This window comes from Scyliorhinus torazame, chromosome 27 (assembly GCF_047496885.1).
Source record: "Scyliorhinus torazame isolate Kashiwa2021f chromosome 27, sScyTor2.1, whole genome shotgun sequence".
Classification (NCBI taxonomy): domain Eukaryota; kingdom Metazoa; phylum Chordata; class Chondrichthyes; order Carcharhiniformes; family Scyliorhinidae; genus Scyliorhinus; species Scyliorhinus torazame.
Window position 1 is genome coordinate 10,424,808 of NC_092733.1, and position 18,366 is coordinate 10,443,173.

Here is an 18,366-nt window from a genome sequence, read left to right on the forward strand (position 1 = left end):
CATCACATCTTTGGACTGTGGGAGGAAACTGGAGCACCCGGAGGAAACCCACGCAGACACGGGGAGGACGTGCAGACTCCGCACAGACAGTGACTCGAGGCTGGAATCGAACCTGTCTTCCTGCCACTGTGAGGCAGCAGTGCTAACCACTGTGCCACCGTGCCACCTCAAGGGCGGGAGGAGGGGGCAAAATGCCAAAATGACATTTTCAATGAATCCAAGGAACAGAAACAAATTTGCAGAATCACTGCTTTTTCGTGGATACAATTCATGTTGAATGCAATTGCCATCCATGGGACCAATCGATGATGCTCTTGGCAGCTGGGTGGACTTCTACATTGGATCATTGGCTTGTTATTTAAACCACTGCTGGCCAGTTGACCTTGGGGAGATCTTACCGCATTCCTGCCTTTGACATTTCCTGAAATTTGCACCTTGCAAACCACATGGAGCTCCTGAGTTCAAATTTCCTGGCAAACAAATTCATAGTATTGTTTCTATGGTGCATAAGATTACGTTTGGGCTGAAGGAACTACTCATAGACTTCTTAGAACCCCAACAGCGGAGAAGGAGGCCATTCGGCCTATCGGGTCACCACTGACCCTTCGAATGAGCATTCAACCTAGGCCAGCTTCCCCGCCCTATCCCTGTCATGCGTAACCTCACCTAATCTGCACATCTTTGCACACTAAGGGGCAATTTAGCATGACTAATCAATCTGGCCTGTACATCTTTGGACTATGCAACGAAACCCAGAGAAACAGTCACCTAAGCCCAGAATAGAAACTGGCAGTGTGAGGCAGCAGTTCTAACCACTGTTCCATCATGTCGCCCCTATTAACTGTTAACAATAACATCTGAAGTACAGATAGGACACCATCAACATTAACTCAAGCTTAGTTGGTAACATAGGTTGACATCCAATGGCATTAGAATCCCTACCATCAACAACCAGGGACTTACCATTGACCAGACACTGAACTGGACCAGCCATATAAATACTGTGGCTACAAGAGCTGGCCAGTCACTGGGAATCCAAAGCCAATCCACCATCTACAAGGCACAAGTCAGGAGTGTGATGGAATACACTCAACTTGCCTGGTTGAGTTCAGCTCCAACAACACTCAAGAAGCGCGACACCACCCAGAACAAAACAGCCCCGCTTGATCAGTGCGTCATCCTTAAACAGTCACTCCACCACCACCGGTGTACAGAGGCAGCTGTGTGTATTAGCCGTAAGATGCACGGCACAAACTCACCCAGTTTCCTTTGGCAGCTCCTTCCAAAGCCACAATCTCTATGAGAGGGACAAGAGCAGCAGATACCTGGGAACCCCACCCCCTGGAGGTTCCCCTCCAAGTCACTCACCACCCTGACTTGGAAATATATCGGCCGTTCCTTCGCTGTCGCTGGGGCAACATCCTGGAACTTCCTCCCTAACAGCACAGTGGGTGTACCTACACCACATGGATGGCAACGGTTCAAGAAGGTGCTCATCACCACCTTCTCAAGGGCAATTAGGGATGGGCGATATATGTTGGCCTAACCAGCGACGGCCACATCCCGTAAATTAATTTTAAAAATGGCAGGTCACATGAGAAAACAAAGAGGACAGTGGGAGGCACAAAAGCCTCAAGGTTATGTTCCTGCATTAATAACATACACCTCATAATTTTAGATTCCACCACATCAAAGTTGTCAAATTGAATGCAATCAATCTGGTCATTGTAGACCAACACCGGAAATTTAAATAACAGGTAAAAATCCAAACAGTTCACTAATGTTCTTCAGGACAGTGTTCCTTCCACCTCCATCTGGCCTGACTATAGATCTGCACCCTGTAGTGACCCCTAACAGCCTCTGAACCGGTCTAGGAAGTCACTTGGTCCGATGTTAAATCTCGGTCCAACACCAATTGTGGGAGGGATGTTAATTATCGCATTTCCAGAAGGCCCATCAGCTTCCTGCCGGGACAACGAGGAATAGACAATTCATGTGGCCTTACACACACCAAGGAACAAAATCAAATCAGGGCTCAATAGCTGATGCTAGACCTGCCCCAGCACTGACTCACTGTAAAGTCAAAGTTGCCACAGTCCCAGATGACCACAGGCAGAGATGATTGGTGGGGGTTTAACCTGAGGGTCACCACCCCTTGGGTGAGAGGCAGGGCTGGGGGAGGCCTTCATGGATAACCTCAAGCCGGTCCGGGAATTGAACCCACGTTGCTGGCCTCGCTCTTCATCACAAGCCAGCCGTCCAGCCCACTGAGCTAAACCAGCCCCATGACCCCATTTTGATCGTTGTGTCTACTACCGCCAGGGTGCAATGGTAAAACTTGTCAAATTTACCCCAGCAGGACCCTGTAGGGCGGCACGGTAGCACAGCGGTTAGAACTGTTGCTTCACAGCGCCAGGGTCCCGGGTTCGATTCCCGGCTTGGGTCACTGTCTGTGCGGAGTCTGCACGTTCTCCCCGTGTCTGCGTGGGTTTCCTCCGGGTGCTCCGGTTTCCTCCCACAAGTCCCGAAAGACGTGCTTGTTAGATGAATTGGACATTCTGAATTCTCCCTCAGTGTACCCGAACAGGCGCCGGAGTGTGGCGACGAGGGGATTTTCACAGTAACTTCATTGCGGTGTTAATGTAAGCCTACTTGTGACACTAATAAAGATTATTATTATTATTCTAAGCCCCATGCCTCAACAATCAAGCATCTCTGAATGCAGCTTGATGAATTGAAAGATGTACACAGGAGGATTCTGAGCTTTTCACACACAGCTTCAGCAATGCTACAAATAATGAGGTCAAGAACAGTTTCAGACATAGACAATAAAAGAGATGGAGTTCAAAGGGTCAGGAAGTAAACACTGAATCCATTCTGCTTAAAGTCATGGGCTTGTTAACCCATTGAAAATTGAGGCAACCTCTACAGGACAGAAGGACGCCATTCATCGAGTCTGCCCCAACCCTCTGCAAGAGAACCCTGCCTCGGCCAACTCCCCCCACCCTATCCCCAAACCTCACCTAACCTTCACATCTTTGGACACTAAGGGGCAATTTAGCACGGCCACTCCAACTAACCTGCACATTTTTGGGTTGTGGGGGCGAGACCCACGCAGACACAGGGAGACAGTGCAAACTCCACACGGACAGTGACCCAGAGCCGGAATTGAAACCGGGCCTCTGACACGGTGAGGCAGCAGTGCTAATCACTGTGCCATCCCAATGGAAGTTTCTGAAGGTTACTGGCTCAGTCCGGTGTTCTGTACTTTGACACTGCACCTATACCCTCAAAAGCTCACTTGACGACTGTACTGTCCTCTGGGCCAATAAGGTCCCAAGATCAATCTCAATATTCAACTGAGTTGGCTGATATCTACTCGAGGAGAAATAAAGACACTCTAATTGGTCCAAATGTTTCTGGGATAGTGTTGAGGAAAGAGAGCACACTGTAAAATGTGGGTGGGCGTTCTGATCAAGATCACGATCAAGATCAGTGGTCATGTCGTTCGCAGTTTCTCAAGGTGCAGGCACTCACGGTCTAGATTTATACCGGACAGTACCAGGTTTGGACAAGGGTCCGCACTCAGATGTCACGCATCGAATCATAGTCCAGCAAGACCTCTTGGTCCTGACTTGGCTTGACTATCAGCTCTGTGTTCAACATGAAGAACGAAGCATTCTCCCCCTTGATAAAGTGCATTGGTCCCAATGAAGTGCAGAGAATCATGGGAACTTGGCTGATTTTAATTGTCCCAATTGAGACCGGCCATTCGCAGAGTGATCCAGCCTGGAGATCACCTCAATACCACGGCAGTTGATGCATTTTATCTCCAGAGACGTCCTTAAAAAAAGTTTAACAAAGTTAATTTCAATGTTGAAAAGTGAAGGTCTGACTAAATAACGGTCTTTAAAATTATGCTAGGTTTGATAGAGTAGATAGAATGTTTCCACTTGTACGGTAGGGCAAGAAACCAACGTAAGGGTCCTTTCTCTTGATTCTCTTATTTCCCTTTTCTTTATTTTTTTCTATTTGGTCCATGGATGCTTAATGGACATGTATCTTTGAGTCAAGCTGCGGCGAGTATGAGGAATTGAAGAGGTTGCAATATAATAGATGGTGCTAGCTTTGGATAGCAGACCCAGAGTTTACAGCACCCGAAAGGTGGGATGGGACTTGGTTTGACTGATGGCTAACGAATTGGCCAAAAGGCTGTATTCTGCCTGGTAACAGGTGGTGATTGGATCCTACTCGAGTGGAACGATTTGCAGAGACCCAAGGAGCTCAGTTTGAACCCTGGATACTCAGGGGAAAGGACTCTCTCTCTCTCCCTCCCTCCCTCCGGATCTACAGCAAACCTAAATGAACGATTGTACAATGAAACCATTACAAGTTGCAAACAGAGATCTGGGTCCGAAAGCTTACTTTGAAGGAAGATCTGCTTTGAGATAACGATCTGAAACAAAGACTCCTTTCCTTTCACTTACGGTTTTCACCCCTCTCCTCCCCTCTGTGTTTGTGTGTGTGTGTATGTGTGTGTAGAGGGTGGGGTCAAGTTAAAGTGGGGGATTAGGAATTAGATAATAGTTAACCAGTTGTCTTTGCTGCACATTTCCTTATAGTGCTTGTTATAAAGAGGAAGTAACTGGGCTGGATTCTCTGATGCTGCGGTAATGTCCGCAGGATCCGTCTGGTCTTACGACGTGCCGTGCAACATGGCACGGCCACGCCTGGACCGAACCTGTCAGAAAGCTGCCCCCCTGTAACCAGCCTCATCACCCCTGGACCACCTCCCACCAGTCCCCCAGCCTCTGCCAGCAGAACAGCTCCCCCCCCCACCACTGACTGTGGTGTCGCTGGACTCAGTCCGCCGCCGCCACGCGATGTCCCCGAGCGGTATGAGCACCCGCGAGCGACTCCGCGGGGACTCGGCCCTTCGGGGTGGAGCATCGGGGGAGGGCCTCACGTCCTGAAGCTGTCCCGATGGCGTGTAGCGTACTCTTCGCGTACGCCGTTTGTGAGGGGGCGGAGCATCGCAAAAACGGCGCCACCCCCCGATTCCAGTGTAAAAGTGGATTCTCTGGCCAATCGCCGAACCCGATTTCACCGTCAGCGATCGGAGAATCCCGCCCACTGTGTTCAAATTTACAAACCTGGTGACTGTAATTATTGGGCAGCCGGGGGCGAAAGACCTTGGGTATTTTTCAAAGAATTATTGGTTAATTCACTTGTGTTGTAACTCCAGGTCAAGTGGGGATGGACTTGAACGCGCGCTGGCCCAGGATATCGTAAGTCTCACAACACCAGGTTAAAGTCCAACAGGTTTGTTTCAAACACTAGCTTTCGGAGCGCTGCTCCTTCCTCAGGTGAATGAAGGAGCAGCGCTCCAAAAGCGAGTGATTCGAAACAAATCTGTTGGACTTTAACCTGGTGTTGTAAAACTTCTTACTGCGCTCACCCCAGTCTAACGCCGGCATCTCCACATCATCGTAAGTCTCAGTAGGGAATTTTAATCAGACAGTGATATCTTTAAACTGGCTATTTTATCATAAGGAGTAGTTGAAGTGAACAATATGGATGGACCTCAGGGGAAGCTAGGCAAACGCATGCAGGAGAATGGAGCGTAGGATATGCCGAGAGAGTTAGATAAGGAAGGATGGGAGCAGGATCAATTGTAATATGAATGCCAGTCATGGACTGAATGTCCAGCGTTTTGCTGTGTCTGTGAGATGCTACGATGGGATATCATTCTTCTGCTGGGCTCAGGAAAGAGGAGTCACGTTATTCACTTTGCACTGAGGGTCAGTATCTACCGCTCGCTGTTCAGGCATGGTAAGAACTCGTACAACAATGCACCTCAATGCCAACCACCGTGCCAGCTGAATTGCCACAGTCCGGCATTTGGGAATAGCGTGGAAATGGCATTCAACTGCCCCAAGCCTTTTCCACAGGAGATCTTCAGAGGGAGCGAGAAAGAGAGTCGGCCGCCATTCCATTCAATCTGGGCTGCACTCGAACCCACGCCCCCAACTCACAACGTTGCCCACCCCCGAGGCGGTATTCGCATTAAAGCCGGCACTCGAAGGGTTAAAACCCGAAACTCACCAGTTGCAGAAACAGACACATTAATAATGATGGATCAGTGTCTATATTTGTGCGAAACATGAAGCATATTGTCTGCTAATGCCTTGCGAGCTGAGGACAACATGTCTCTCGTACACCTTAATGAACAATGCCTTGTGCAGTGCACGTTCTTTCAACATTGGTGGAGACACAAGCTGTCAGCTGTGAGTCTCCCATTGTTATTTGAACAGGTACACTTTTGGTCCTCATCACTGGAAGCTTATATATAAGATAGTTCTTATCAGTGTTGATCTTATTGACTATGTTGTTTGGAACAGGCAAAATAAATGTTATACCATGAGATTGATGCTACACCACATTAATCCTCCTCCGCCGCCACTATTTACTTTCCACGGAATTTTTAAAAAATAAAACACATACGCAGAGCCTGAGGCCATTCATCCCCTCGAACCGGCTCCTGTCATTCAGTTAGATCAAGGCTGCTCTGAACCGCCATTCAACTACTTTTGCTCCATCGTCCTTGGTAACCTCACCCATCACGATCAATCAGCCACGGCCCGGAAAAGCTCCGACTTTCCCCTAGCATCCGCAACCTTCTGGGGGGAGGCAGTTCCAGATATCTGTCACGTTTGGCGAAAAGGAAATCCTTCCCTCCGGAATAACCTGGCTCTAGCTTTATAAGCTCAGACGTTCATAAGACATGGGGGCAGAATTAGGCCATTCGGCCCATCGAGTCTGCTCCGCCATTCTATCGTGGCTGACTTCATCCTGCCTGACCTCCATAACCATTCAACCCTTGACCAATTAGAAATCCGTCGTACTCCTGAAATTTACTCACTGTCCCAGCATGCACCGCTCTCTAGGGTAGCGAATTCCACAGATTCACAACTCTGGGGGAAGTAGTTTCTCCTCAACTTTTAAGTTTGCGACCTCTTATTCTAAGATTATGGCCTCTCGTTTTAGAATGCCGCACAAGAGGAAGCATCCCCTCCACGTCTACTTTATCCAGACCTTTTATCGTCTTGTACACCTCAATCTGATTCCCCTCATCCTTCTAAACTCCAGGGAGTATCGGCCTGAACTGTTTTATGTCCCCCTCATTCTTGATTTCCCTTTCAAGGGGGAGTTCTTTCTCTCCCCCTGTAGCCCGCTGCTCTCTATAGGGCAGACAAGGGCAAGGTGGTAATGTCGCTCAGCCAGCCATCCATACACCTGGAAACATGGGTCCAAATCCATTCAAAGTTTAAACTCAGTTAATAAAAACCCTTCTGGTTCACTAATGTCCTTCAGGGAAGGAAATCTGCCACTCTTGTCTGGTCTGGCCTCCAAATGAAGTCGGCCATTCGGCCCGTCGAGACTGCTTTGCCATTTAAATATGTTTAGGGTTGATCTGTTTGTATTTCAAATTCCACATTTCCGACCAGGTTTGACTCCCTCACCCAACAAGAATCTCTCTGCCTCCGCCGTAAGGATATTCAGTCAGCCGCAGCCTCCACTGCCTTCTGAGGCGAGAGTTCCAGAGTCGCACCATCCTCTGAGAGAAGAAAAATTCTCCTCATCTTTACCCGAAAAGGGTGACCCTTAGTTTACAAACCCTGCCCTCTATCTGAACTCACCCACAAGAGGAAACATCCTTTCCACATCCACCTTGCCGGGATTGTTCAGGGTCTTCTCGACTTCAATCTAGTCGCCCCCCCCCCCCCCCCCCCCCTCACTCTTCTTTTTAAAAAAATATAAATTTAGAGTACCCAATTCACTTTTTCTTTCCAATTAAGGGGCAATTTAGCATGGCCAATCCACCTACCCTGCACATCTTTGGGTTGTGGGGGCGAAACCCACGCAGACACGGGGAGAATGTGCAAACTCCACACGGACAGTGACCCAGAGCCGGGATCGAACCTGGGACCTCGGCGCCGTGAGGCAGCAGTGCTAACCACTGTGCCACCGTGCTGCCCGCTCCCTCACTCTTCTAAACCCCAGTGGAAACAAGCCTCGTCTGTCCACCGTTTCCCACCCATTCCAGGTATCAACCGAGTGAACCTCCTCTGAATCGCCTCCAACGCTTTGACACCCTTCCTTAAATACAGAGACTAACATTGCCCAGGGAATTCAAGACGTGGTCCCTCCAATTCCCGAGCATTTCAGAAGACAGTTTAGAGTCACTGAGGGTCTGGGATCACACGCAGGTCAGACCAGGTAAGGGCAGCAGAGCCAGAACCAGATGGGATTTGACATGGTCACCAGTAACGGTCACCGAACCTGTGACTAGCTTTCAATTCCAGGATTTATTAGAGCCATAGGATTGTTACAGCACCGAAGGAGACCATTCCGCCCCATCCTGTCCCCACCAGCCCGAGAACACCCAACGGAGTTTAAATCCCACCAGCAGCCGTGGTGAGATTTCAGCCCGAGAGTGTTGACCTTGGTCTCTGGATTGCTAACCCGGCGACCGACCTACCACTATTACCCCTCAGCCAAATGAATTGGTAACAAAAAGTCACCGATTCAGATGAGCATTGAGAACACATTTTGACCCTGCCTCAGTTCATCTATTGCTGACACCCTCATCCATGCCTTTGTCAGCTCGAGATGCGACCATTCCAATGCATTCCTCCAGCCTGATCTTCTACATTCTAGCCCGTCGAAGCTTGAGTTCATCCAGAATTGCCCTTGCCCTCCCTGTCCCATTTCTCTCTCACCCCGAGCTACGCTCTCAGACCTACATTCGCTTCTAATGAGGCAACTTCTTGATTTTAAAAATTCTCACCTTTGTCTTCAAATCGCTCCATGGCCTCATCCGTTCCTGTGTATCTCTGTGATCACCTTCAGCCCCACAACCCTCCGAGATATCTGGGCTCCTTCTAACTCTGACCTCTGCTACGCCCCACAATCCTAATTGTTCCACTAAGTCTGCAATTCCCTCTCCCCACCCTGGAATCCATAGAATCTGCTTGGTGCAGAAGGAGGCCATTCGGCCCACCGAGTCTGCCCCGAACCTCTGAGCGAGCACCCTACCTCGATCCGCTCCCCCATCCTATCCCTGCAACCCCACCTATCCTGCGCAACTTTGGACACTAAGGGGCAATTTAGCACGGCCAATCCACCTAACCTGCACACTTTTGGGCTGAGAGAGGAAACAGGGGCACCCGGAGGAAACCCACGCAGCCACGGGGAGAACTCTCTGTCTCTATCTCACTCTTCTCCTTCTTAAAACCTACCACATCTTTTGTCATCTACCCCTCATCACCTTATGTTTTTATAACACACCTGTGAAGTACCTCGGGGTGTTTCAGCGCGCAAAGTGCTGCATAAATAAAAGTTCTTGTTCTTGTAAAGGGATTGTTATTTCAAACAGTTAGTTATCAGAATCTGGGTTGCTTTGCAGTAAGTATCTATTAAGTCAGAGACCCATCAAATCAATTAAAGGGTCATTGGTTCAGTCTTTAAAACACAAGGGTGTCGAATGAAAGAGCAGCAAAGTGGGGTTGGAGTGACCTGGACAAGCTGTTGGTTCCAAGCCCACAAAGGCCTTGTTTTAAAAATTCTCTTTCTCGAATCTCTCCATGTCCCGCTCGGTGATCTCCTCCAGGTCGTCCAGCCTCTGAGATCTATACACTCCTCCAAATCTGACCTCATTCATTGTGCAGTTCCTTGACCCTCCCTTTGACAGTTGCGCCTTTGACCATCTCGTCAATTGTCTCCTTAAATATCTTACACTTCTCTCTCCCTCTAAGCGTTTGAACACCTGTCCTAATGTCTATTTACGTGGCTCAGTGGCAAGCGTTGACTGAGAATTACAGTGGTTAGCACAGTTGCTTCACAGCTCCGGGATCCCAGGTTCGATTCCCGGCTTGGGTCACTGTCTGTGCGGAGCTTGCACTTTCTCCCCCTGTCTGGGTGGGTTCCCTCCGGGTGCTCCGGTTTCCGCCCACAGTCCAAAGATGTGCAGTTTAGGTGGATTGGCCGTGCTAAATTACCCCTTAGTGTCCAAAAATGTTGGGTGGGGGTCACTGGATTACGGGGATAGGGTGGAGGTGTGGGCTTGGGTGGGGTGCTCTTTCCAAGGGCCGGTGCAGACTCGATGGGCCGAATGGCCTCCTTCTGCACTGTAAATTCTATGATTCTATGAATCCTCTGAAGCACTTTGTAAGAGTTTACAATGATACAACTGCGATACCGCGTGGTGCTGAAAGTGTTGCCAATGACACGAGTTAAATAACATCCATCTAGACTGCAATGAGTCTAGGGCGGCCACATACAGACTATGCAAAGAGACAGTAAAGACAGATGTGTCAGCACATTTAGCAGGACAACAAATAGATGCCTGACAGAGAAAGGGACTGACTATAGTTCTGAAAGCTCTTTTCAAGTATTATTCGTAGGGCCTGATTTTCCAATTCCACTTTTGTTCTGTGCTGTCGATCCAATGTGGTAAATGGGATTTGGGCTGACTTTCATAAATTCAGTTTCACTAAGGGATACAACACTCGACAACACTCAAGGAGCTCGACACCGTCCAGGACGATGTGTTCCACTTGATTGGCACGCCTTTCTTAAACACTCACTCCCTCCTCCACCGACGCACAGTGACAACAGTGTGTACCCCCTACGAGATGCAGTGCAGGCTCCTTCGGCAGGACCTTCTGAAGCCCACGATCGCTACCATCCAGAAGGACAAGGGCAGCAGACACGTGGGAACCCCAGCACCTGCAAGTTCCCCTCCGGGCCACTCACCATCCCGACTTGGAAACATATCGGCCGTTCCTTCACTGTCGCTGGGTCAAAATCCTGGAGCTCCCTCCCTAACAGCACGGTGGGTGCGCCTACACCGCAGGGACTGCAGCGGGTTCAAGAAGGCGGCTCACCACCACCTTCTCAAGGGCTGGAAAATAAATACCGGCCTAGCCAACGATGCCCACTTCCCATAAATGAATAAAAGAAACCAAATTCCAAATATTATTGGCCAATGTAAAACTTGGACCCGGGTTTCTGGTTTGAAATTTGCAGGTAATTATTTAAATAAAATGTTCATCATCCATATTCAACTGGTTTACCTCCAAGTAACGTTCTGGGTTTTATTAAAGCGCACTGTTTTCAAATATCTCTTTACATGCCTTCTTTCCATGTTGCATAGTTTGTATGTCCCTAACCGCGAGGCTGCCTGAGTATCAACGGGAAAATCTCAGGAATGGGGAAACTCAAAAGATAGACTGGACTGGGAAGAGTGAATTCGATTCACAGTCAACAGTAGCTGTGACTATGACTCATTTGCCTGGTGTCAAGTTATCATCAGCCCTGTCAGAGATTAGCACACAGCACTCCTTTTGAAAATGAATCGCACATTAACCCAATGAAAGTCCCAATGGTCCCACCACAGCTAAGCGACTTTCAGACAGAATTCACTTTTGTCTGTCAGGAATTGACTGTTCATTAGTGAGGCCTGGCCTTGGGGAGGTCACAACTCCTGTTGCGTCTGAGACACTCTTGCACAAGTTTGAACATGGCCCAGGCTAATTATGGAGCAACAATCGTATCTTGTGGAGGCAGAGGGCAGGGGAGAACGTTGCCAATGTCACAGGAGGGGTGGCGAGTTGGAGAAATTAATAGGATAAAAATAGAGATTGAAAAAAAGGCTCTCAGTAGACTAGCAGCGCTCAGGGCAGAACAGCCCCCCCCCCCCCCCCCAATCTGGACGAGATGTTGTCAGTTTGCTCACGGGTAGGCCAGGTGGGAATCGCAGAGGCGAAGGCTTCAATCTCTCAATCATTGGATATGGGAGTAGCGCCGAAGGTCTGGAGGATGGCAAATGCTTCGCCCCTGTTCAAAAGCAGCTGATATTTCTGCCTTAACCCACAATCAGGAACCCTTCAGATACACATCGCAACTTTGCTCCTCTTAACGAGGGGAGCGCCATGCACCTTCCCGAAGAATCCTTGCTGACTACCAGGCCAGAGTCTTGACACAATTAATAATAATCTTTACTATTGTCACAAGTGGGCTTACATTAATACTGCAATGACGTTACTGCAAAAAGCCCCTAGTCGCCACATTCCGGCGTCTGTTCGGGTATACAGAGGGAGAATTCAGAATGTCCAATTCACCTAACAGCACGTCTTTCAGGACTTGTGGGAGGAAACCGGAAAACCCACACAGACTCGGGGAGAACGTGCAGACTCCCAAGCCGGGAATCGAACTTGGCTCCTGGAGCTGTGAAGCAACAGTGCTAACCACAGTGCTACCGTGCTGCCCACCTGAGAATTAAATCTCAGCCTGGGTAAGGAATCAGCTGGTGTTGAAGTTGGCGGTGATTTTGACTCTTGAGGATGTTTAGAATATACAATCGCAAATGAAACAACAATCAGAAGAGGTGTTTAGCAGGTGGGCCAGACATTATTACCCACTTTATGCTTTCGGCCAAAGTCTCAAATTATCCCAAGTACTAAATTTTCTCATAGTACTCATATTCTCGCCTATTTGACTCCTCCCGCACTTTCAGCAGTGACTCTAATCCTAATGAACAGAATGAAGGCTGGAAAATGTAAAGAATGTACCAGGTGCTGGTAAGGTTTCAGTAAAATTCTTCATACAGCCCAGAGAATCTGCCAGCAGCAAAAACAACTCGCATTTATATAGCACCTTTTGTTCCAAAGCGCTTCACAGGGGTGTTACGGAACAAAATTTGACCTTCGACAAATAAAGGGGATGTTCAGGCCACACGACTGAGAGCTTGGACGGATTGACAGTCCTCAGGGAGCATCTTAAAGGATAGCCGAGTGATGAGGGGATTTAGTGGGGGAATTCAAAAGCAGCGATTTACCCCTGGGAGAGATGTGCTCGCCCCAACATCCGGAGAACTTACGTGGTATTCTTTATATGTCCATTTCTGAATGCAAACAGGGACTTGGTCACATAAGGTAAAAGGCCAAAGTCCCAGGTGACCATAGGCTGCTTTCCCCTCTGAGGAGGCAGAGCTGACTGGCGGTGGTTTAACCTGAGGGTCACCACGCCTCAGGCGAGGGGCGAGGTTGAGAAGGCTTCATGAATAACCTCAGCCGGTACGGGGATTGAACCCTCGCTGCGGGTCTCGCTCCGCATCACGAACCTGCTGTCCAGCCAACTGAGCTAAACCAAATAGCCAGATGTGGAGGAGCATTTATCACATTGAGTTAATGCCAACTCCCTGTCGATGAATCCAGGTCAGTGGCATTCCACCTCGCAACTCCCCATCTCTAATCTTACACAACCTTCTATTCTTCTCCCTCGCGCGTTTATCTCGCTTCTCCTTCAGTGCACTGACGTTATTCTACTCAACGATTCCAAGCGGTAGTCAGTTCCATGCTCTTACCACTCTCTAAGCAAAGAGGCTTTGCCGGACTGTTTTTTATCAGCGGCTACCTTATATAGGTGGGCCCTGGTGTTGGTGGCCCCTACACGTAGCGATACATTTTCCATCAAACCCATTCATGACATTAAAGGATTCTATCGAGTCACCTCTTAGCCTCTGTTGAGAAAAGCTTCACAAAACAAAGAGCTGCAGGAACACGATGGCAGTTCCTCGTTTGGTGGGACCCCCTGTGGTCCAGCGTGGGAGATGGACACGTGGGCCCGCGAGTTCTTAGGACTACAGCCGACAAAGTGCTTTTAAAAAATGTTGTCACTGCTCCAATGCGAGACTTACTGGATCCCAGCTGTCGGATCCCGCACGGGGCGGGATTGGCTATCTTCCCCGTGGTCCTCGCGGAGTACTAGCTCCCCCTGCCGAGCAGCGGGGGAACTCCATTCAGCTACGTGTATAAAAGGTCAGCCAATAAGGCACCGACTAATAAGAGACCTGGTAAGGATCTGCCGGGAGTTGCATCAGACCATAAGACATAGGAGCAGAATTAGGCCACTCGGCCCATCGAGTCTGGTCCATCCTGTAAGTTTCAATAAGATCCCCTCATCCTTCTAAACTCCAACGAGCATGTAACATAACTGTAAATATTTCTCACTCAATGTGGACTCCCCATGTCCTTATTAAACCAACGCACTCGCTACGAGTTAAGGAACATTCTCTGGTAGCAAATTGTCTTAAATAGTCAAAGATTACCCAATGGAGGTGACTCAATGGAAGTAAGTGGTCTCTTGTGTGTGTTGTAACAGAGGGCTCCTGAGCATTCGAGAACTTAGCTTCAGAGCTATGGTGGTGGGTGTCTGAGAGAGCTCACACGGCACTCAAAGATAATGTACGAATAATAGCCAATCACTTCACTTCCTGACTTCTCTTGGGCACTTCCACTGGTCTATCTGCCAAAGGCACGCACCAGCTTCTTAATGATGGTGACAGCAGTGCTGTGTCAGGGATGGCTTAATGGGTTTGGACGCTACTCTCTCTCTTCCCCTTTGGTTCAGCTCGGTGTGGGTTCAGATTCCACACCAGCAATCTAGGCTGGCATTGCCACAATGCGCTTTCTTTGGGTGAGATGTGAAAGTGGAGTCCCATCTGCTCTCCTGGCTGGTCGCAAGAGATTCCATGGCTAAGTTGGAGAAGGAGAGGGGAATCCTCCCAGCCAGATGTCCTGGTTTATCTCTCAGTAAACTGGATTATCAGGCGATTATCCTGTCGACATTACTGCGGGCTTCCTGTGCATAATTGGCTAACACATTTCCCACACTTGACTTCCAAAGTACTTGATTGGCTGTCAATTGTTTGGGAAATTCTTAAGTGCTCCGTCCCGTGTTGTCTTTTTGAAGAACTTGCTTAATTCTTGCTTTGTCACTTTGAACCGGAGGCCCCTTGACCAACACATGACATTGTTTGAAGCAATGTTTGGGACTCACTTTTCCCATTTTATCTACCAATCATCGTACTGCTGCAAGTTCTCCCCAGTTTCCTCCTTCAAATACTTAGTTAACAAAAGTACAAGTTAGCTAATTTGTCTCTGGGATTGACTGAAAGTACAAACAGCTGAGCACATAGGCAAAGGAAGACAGCCTGCAAACCACAGTTCACCCAACCCAAACTCCTCAGTTGAAGGTCCAAGGTAAATTTGAATTTTGTGAATACATAAGGCATAAGCAGAGCGTGCGTGTGCGAGATATAAAGCTTTACAGATGCAGCTAAGTGTCTCCAATGAACACAAGACACACATTCACTCTCTCACAAAGGGACTCACTCTCTCTCACACACTCATTCACTCTCTCACACACACACACATGCTCACACACACTCATTCACTCTAACACACATGCTCACACACTCACACGCTCACAGACATACTCATTCCCTCTCTCACACACACTCATTCACTCTCACACACACACTCATTCACTCTCACACTCACTCGCTCACACACATACTCTCTCACACACACACTCATTCACTCTCTCACAAAGGGACTCACTCACACACACACATACTCATTCACTCTGTCCCACACTCACTCGCTCACACACACACATACATTCACTCTCTCACTCACACACACACACTCATTCACTCTCTCACAAAGGGACTCACTCTCACACACACACACTCATTCACTCTGTCCCACACTCACTCGCTCACACACACACATACATTCACTCTCTCACTCACACACACACACTCATTCACTCTCTCACAAAGGGACTCACTCTCACACACACACACTCATTCACTCACTCTCTCACACACACATACCTTCACTCTCCCACACACACATCTCTCATGCAGACACACACTCATTCACTCTGTCAAACATACACATACAAACACACACCATCCGCGCACACTCAAGGTTTAACTCAAGCATTTCCATGTGTGTAGTTCCCTGTTGAGTTTTGAGTGTGGGCTATGAGAGTGTGTGTACCAGTGCGCAGGCCGTGGTGAGGTTTGACTCAGGTCGGGAGTGATGCCTCTAGGACCATGTGTAGCCCAGACTGGGGCTGTGCTGTAGACTGTGCTTTTGCTGAAGAGATGACAATGCCTGGAGTTTATGGGACAGAAACATTCACCCTGCAACCGATGAGATAAGCAAAGGCGAGAGCTGCAAACCCGCATCTTATCCATTGGAAGGACCTCTGGCAGGACACTGACTACAAAAACACGCAAACAGGAGGGTGTCCACAAGGGATCTTTGTTGTCAGCAGTAACCTCCCCAGCCCCCCCCCCCCCCCCCACCGCGAGTAGCACTGTCCTGTGCATCCCAAACAATGCCTGAGCAACCCGTTACTGCCTCACTGAGATCAGATCGTAAATTAAAAAGAGCAATAGAAAGCACACGTACCTGGCAAGGGTTGGGAGCGAGCAGCAGGAAGAGAGAGAAGGTGACAGAGAGATGCATGTTCTGCAGAGGAAGGCAGGAATAAGGGAGAGATCGCCAGCCACCTCTTCACTTCTGATCTCAAGATGTCAGTGTGTGGTGTTCTGTTTGCAAAGGGGGATCTGATCCAGCACCTACAGCCAGCTGTCCCTGCCTGCTGCCTTATTTTTAAACTGAAACATCATTCGGTCAAAGAAGCAGGGTTCAGGCAGCCCCATTGTCAGCAAAAGGGGGGAGAGAAAGTGTCTGGGGGCTTGAGAAGGAAACAGCATCAAAACAGGGGGAAGATCTGTATTTCTCTGGATATTTACACAGGGAGCTGCTGGGAAGAGGATTCGGCTGCTGCATCACTGAGCTTCCAGCAGGGGAAGAGTCTGGCACTGGGAGAGGGGGAAGGAGAAAGAGAGAGACAGAGCACGAGCCAATGATTGTCTTTAATTCTTCAAATACACGGTGCCGCACGGCAATTTAGCAATGCAAATATGTGAAGGTGAGGGCCCTGGGACACAAGTGAAATCACACTGAGCGATACACACAGACTGACACACACACTGAAACACACAGAGTGAGACACACACAGAGCGATACACACAGACTGACACACACACTGAAACACACAGAGTGAGACACACACAGAGCGACACACAGACTGAGACACACACTGAGCGATACACACAGAGTGAGACACACAGACTGATACACACACAGAGTGACACACACATAGTGATACACACAGAGTGAGACACACAGACTGATACACACACAGAGTGACACACACATAGTGATACACACAGAGTGAGACACACAGACTGAGACACACACAGAGTGACACACACATAGTGATACACACAGAGTGAGACACACAGACTGAGACACACACAGTGACACACACAGTGATACACACACAGAGTGACACACACAGAGTGATACACACAGACTGATACACACACAGAGTGACACACACAGTGATACACTCAGTGATACACACAGACTGATACACACAGACTGATACACAGTGATACACACAGAGTGATACACACACAGAGTGACACACAGAGTGAGACACACAGACTGAGACACACAGAGTGAGACACACACAGAGTGACACACACAGAGCGACACACACAGAGCGACACACACAGAGTGAGACACACAGACTGAGACACACAGAGTGAGACACACACAGACTGATACACACACAGTGACACACACAGAGCGACACACACAGAGTGAGACACACAGAGTGAGACACACAGAGTGAGACACACAGACTGAGACACACAGAGTGAGAAACACACAGAGTGACACACACAGAGCGACACACACAGAGTGAGACACACAGACTGAGACACACAGAGTGACACACACAGACTGAGACACACAGAGTGACACACACTGAGCGATACACACAGAGTGAGACACACAGACTGAGACACACACAGAGTGACACACACACAGTGATACACACACAGAGTGGCACACACAGACTGATACACACACAGAGTGACACACACAGTGATACACACAGACTGATACACACAGAGTGACACACACACAGAGTGACACACACACAGAGTGAGACACACAGAGTGAGACACACAGACTGAGACACACACAGAGTGATACACACAGAGTGATACACACACAGAGCAATACACACATAGTGATACACACAGACTGATACACACAGAGTGATACACACGCAGACTGATACACACAGACTGACACAGAGAGTGATACAGACAGAGTGATACACATTGACTGTCACACAGAGTGTGTAATTGATAATATGGAAAAATGTGTAATTTGAAACATGGAAGTCTGGCTATATCTGGTCTGAGAGAATCATGAGAGGATACAGGGAATGATCCCACAAAGGGTTAACAGCAGCTGCCAGGGAAGGATTGTAAAATGCAGATATCCTTGGTCAAGCAGGCTCAGCAAACAAGACAAACAGGATTTTGAATGAAGCCAAAGACAACGGGCAGGATTCTCCACT

General features: G+C 48.7%; 1 protein-coding gene across 1 annotated transcript in view; it reads right to left on the reverse strand.

Moving 5' to 3' along the window:
* Positions 1–16,735, reverse strand: part of LOC140403197 (noelin-2-like) — a 473,392-nt gene extending 456,657 nt beyond the window's left edge. The window contains exon 1 of the mRNA XM_072490948.1: positions 16,332–16,735. Coding sequence (XP_072347049.1) covers positions 16,332–16,388 — 57 coding nt within the window. The 5' untranslated portion in view covers positions 16,389–16,735. The remainder of the gene's footprint in view (positions 1–16,331) is intronic.
* Positions 16,736–18,366: the final 1,631 nt, after the last annotated feature.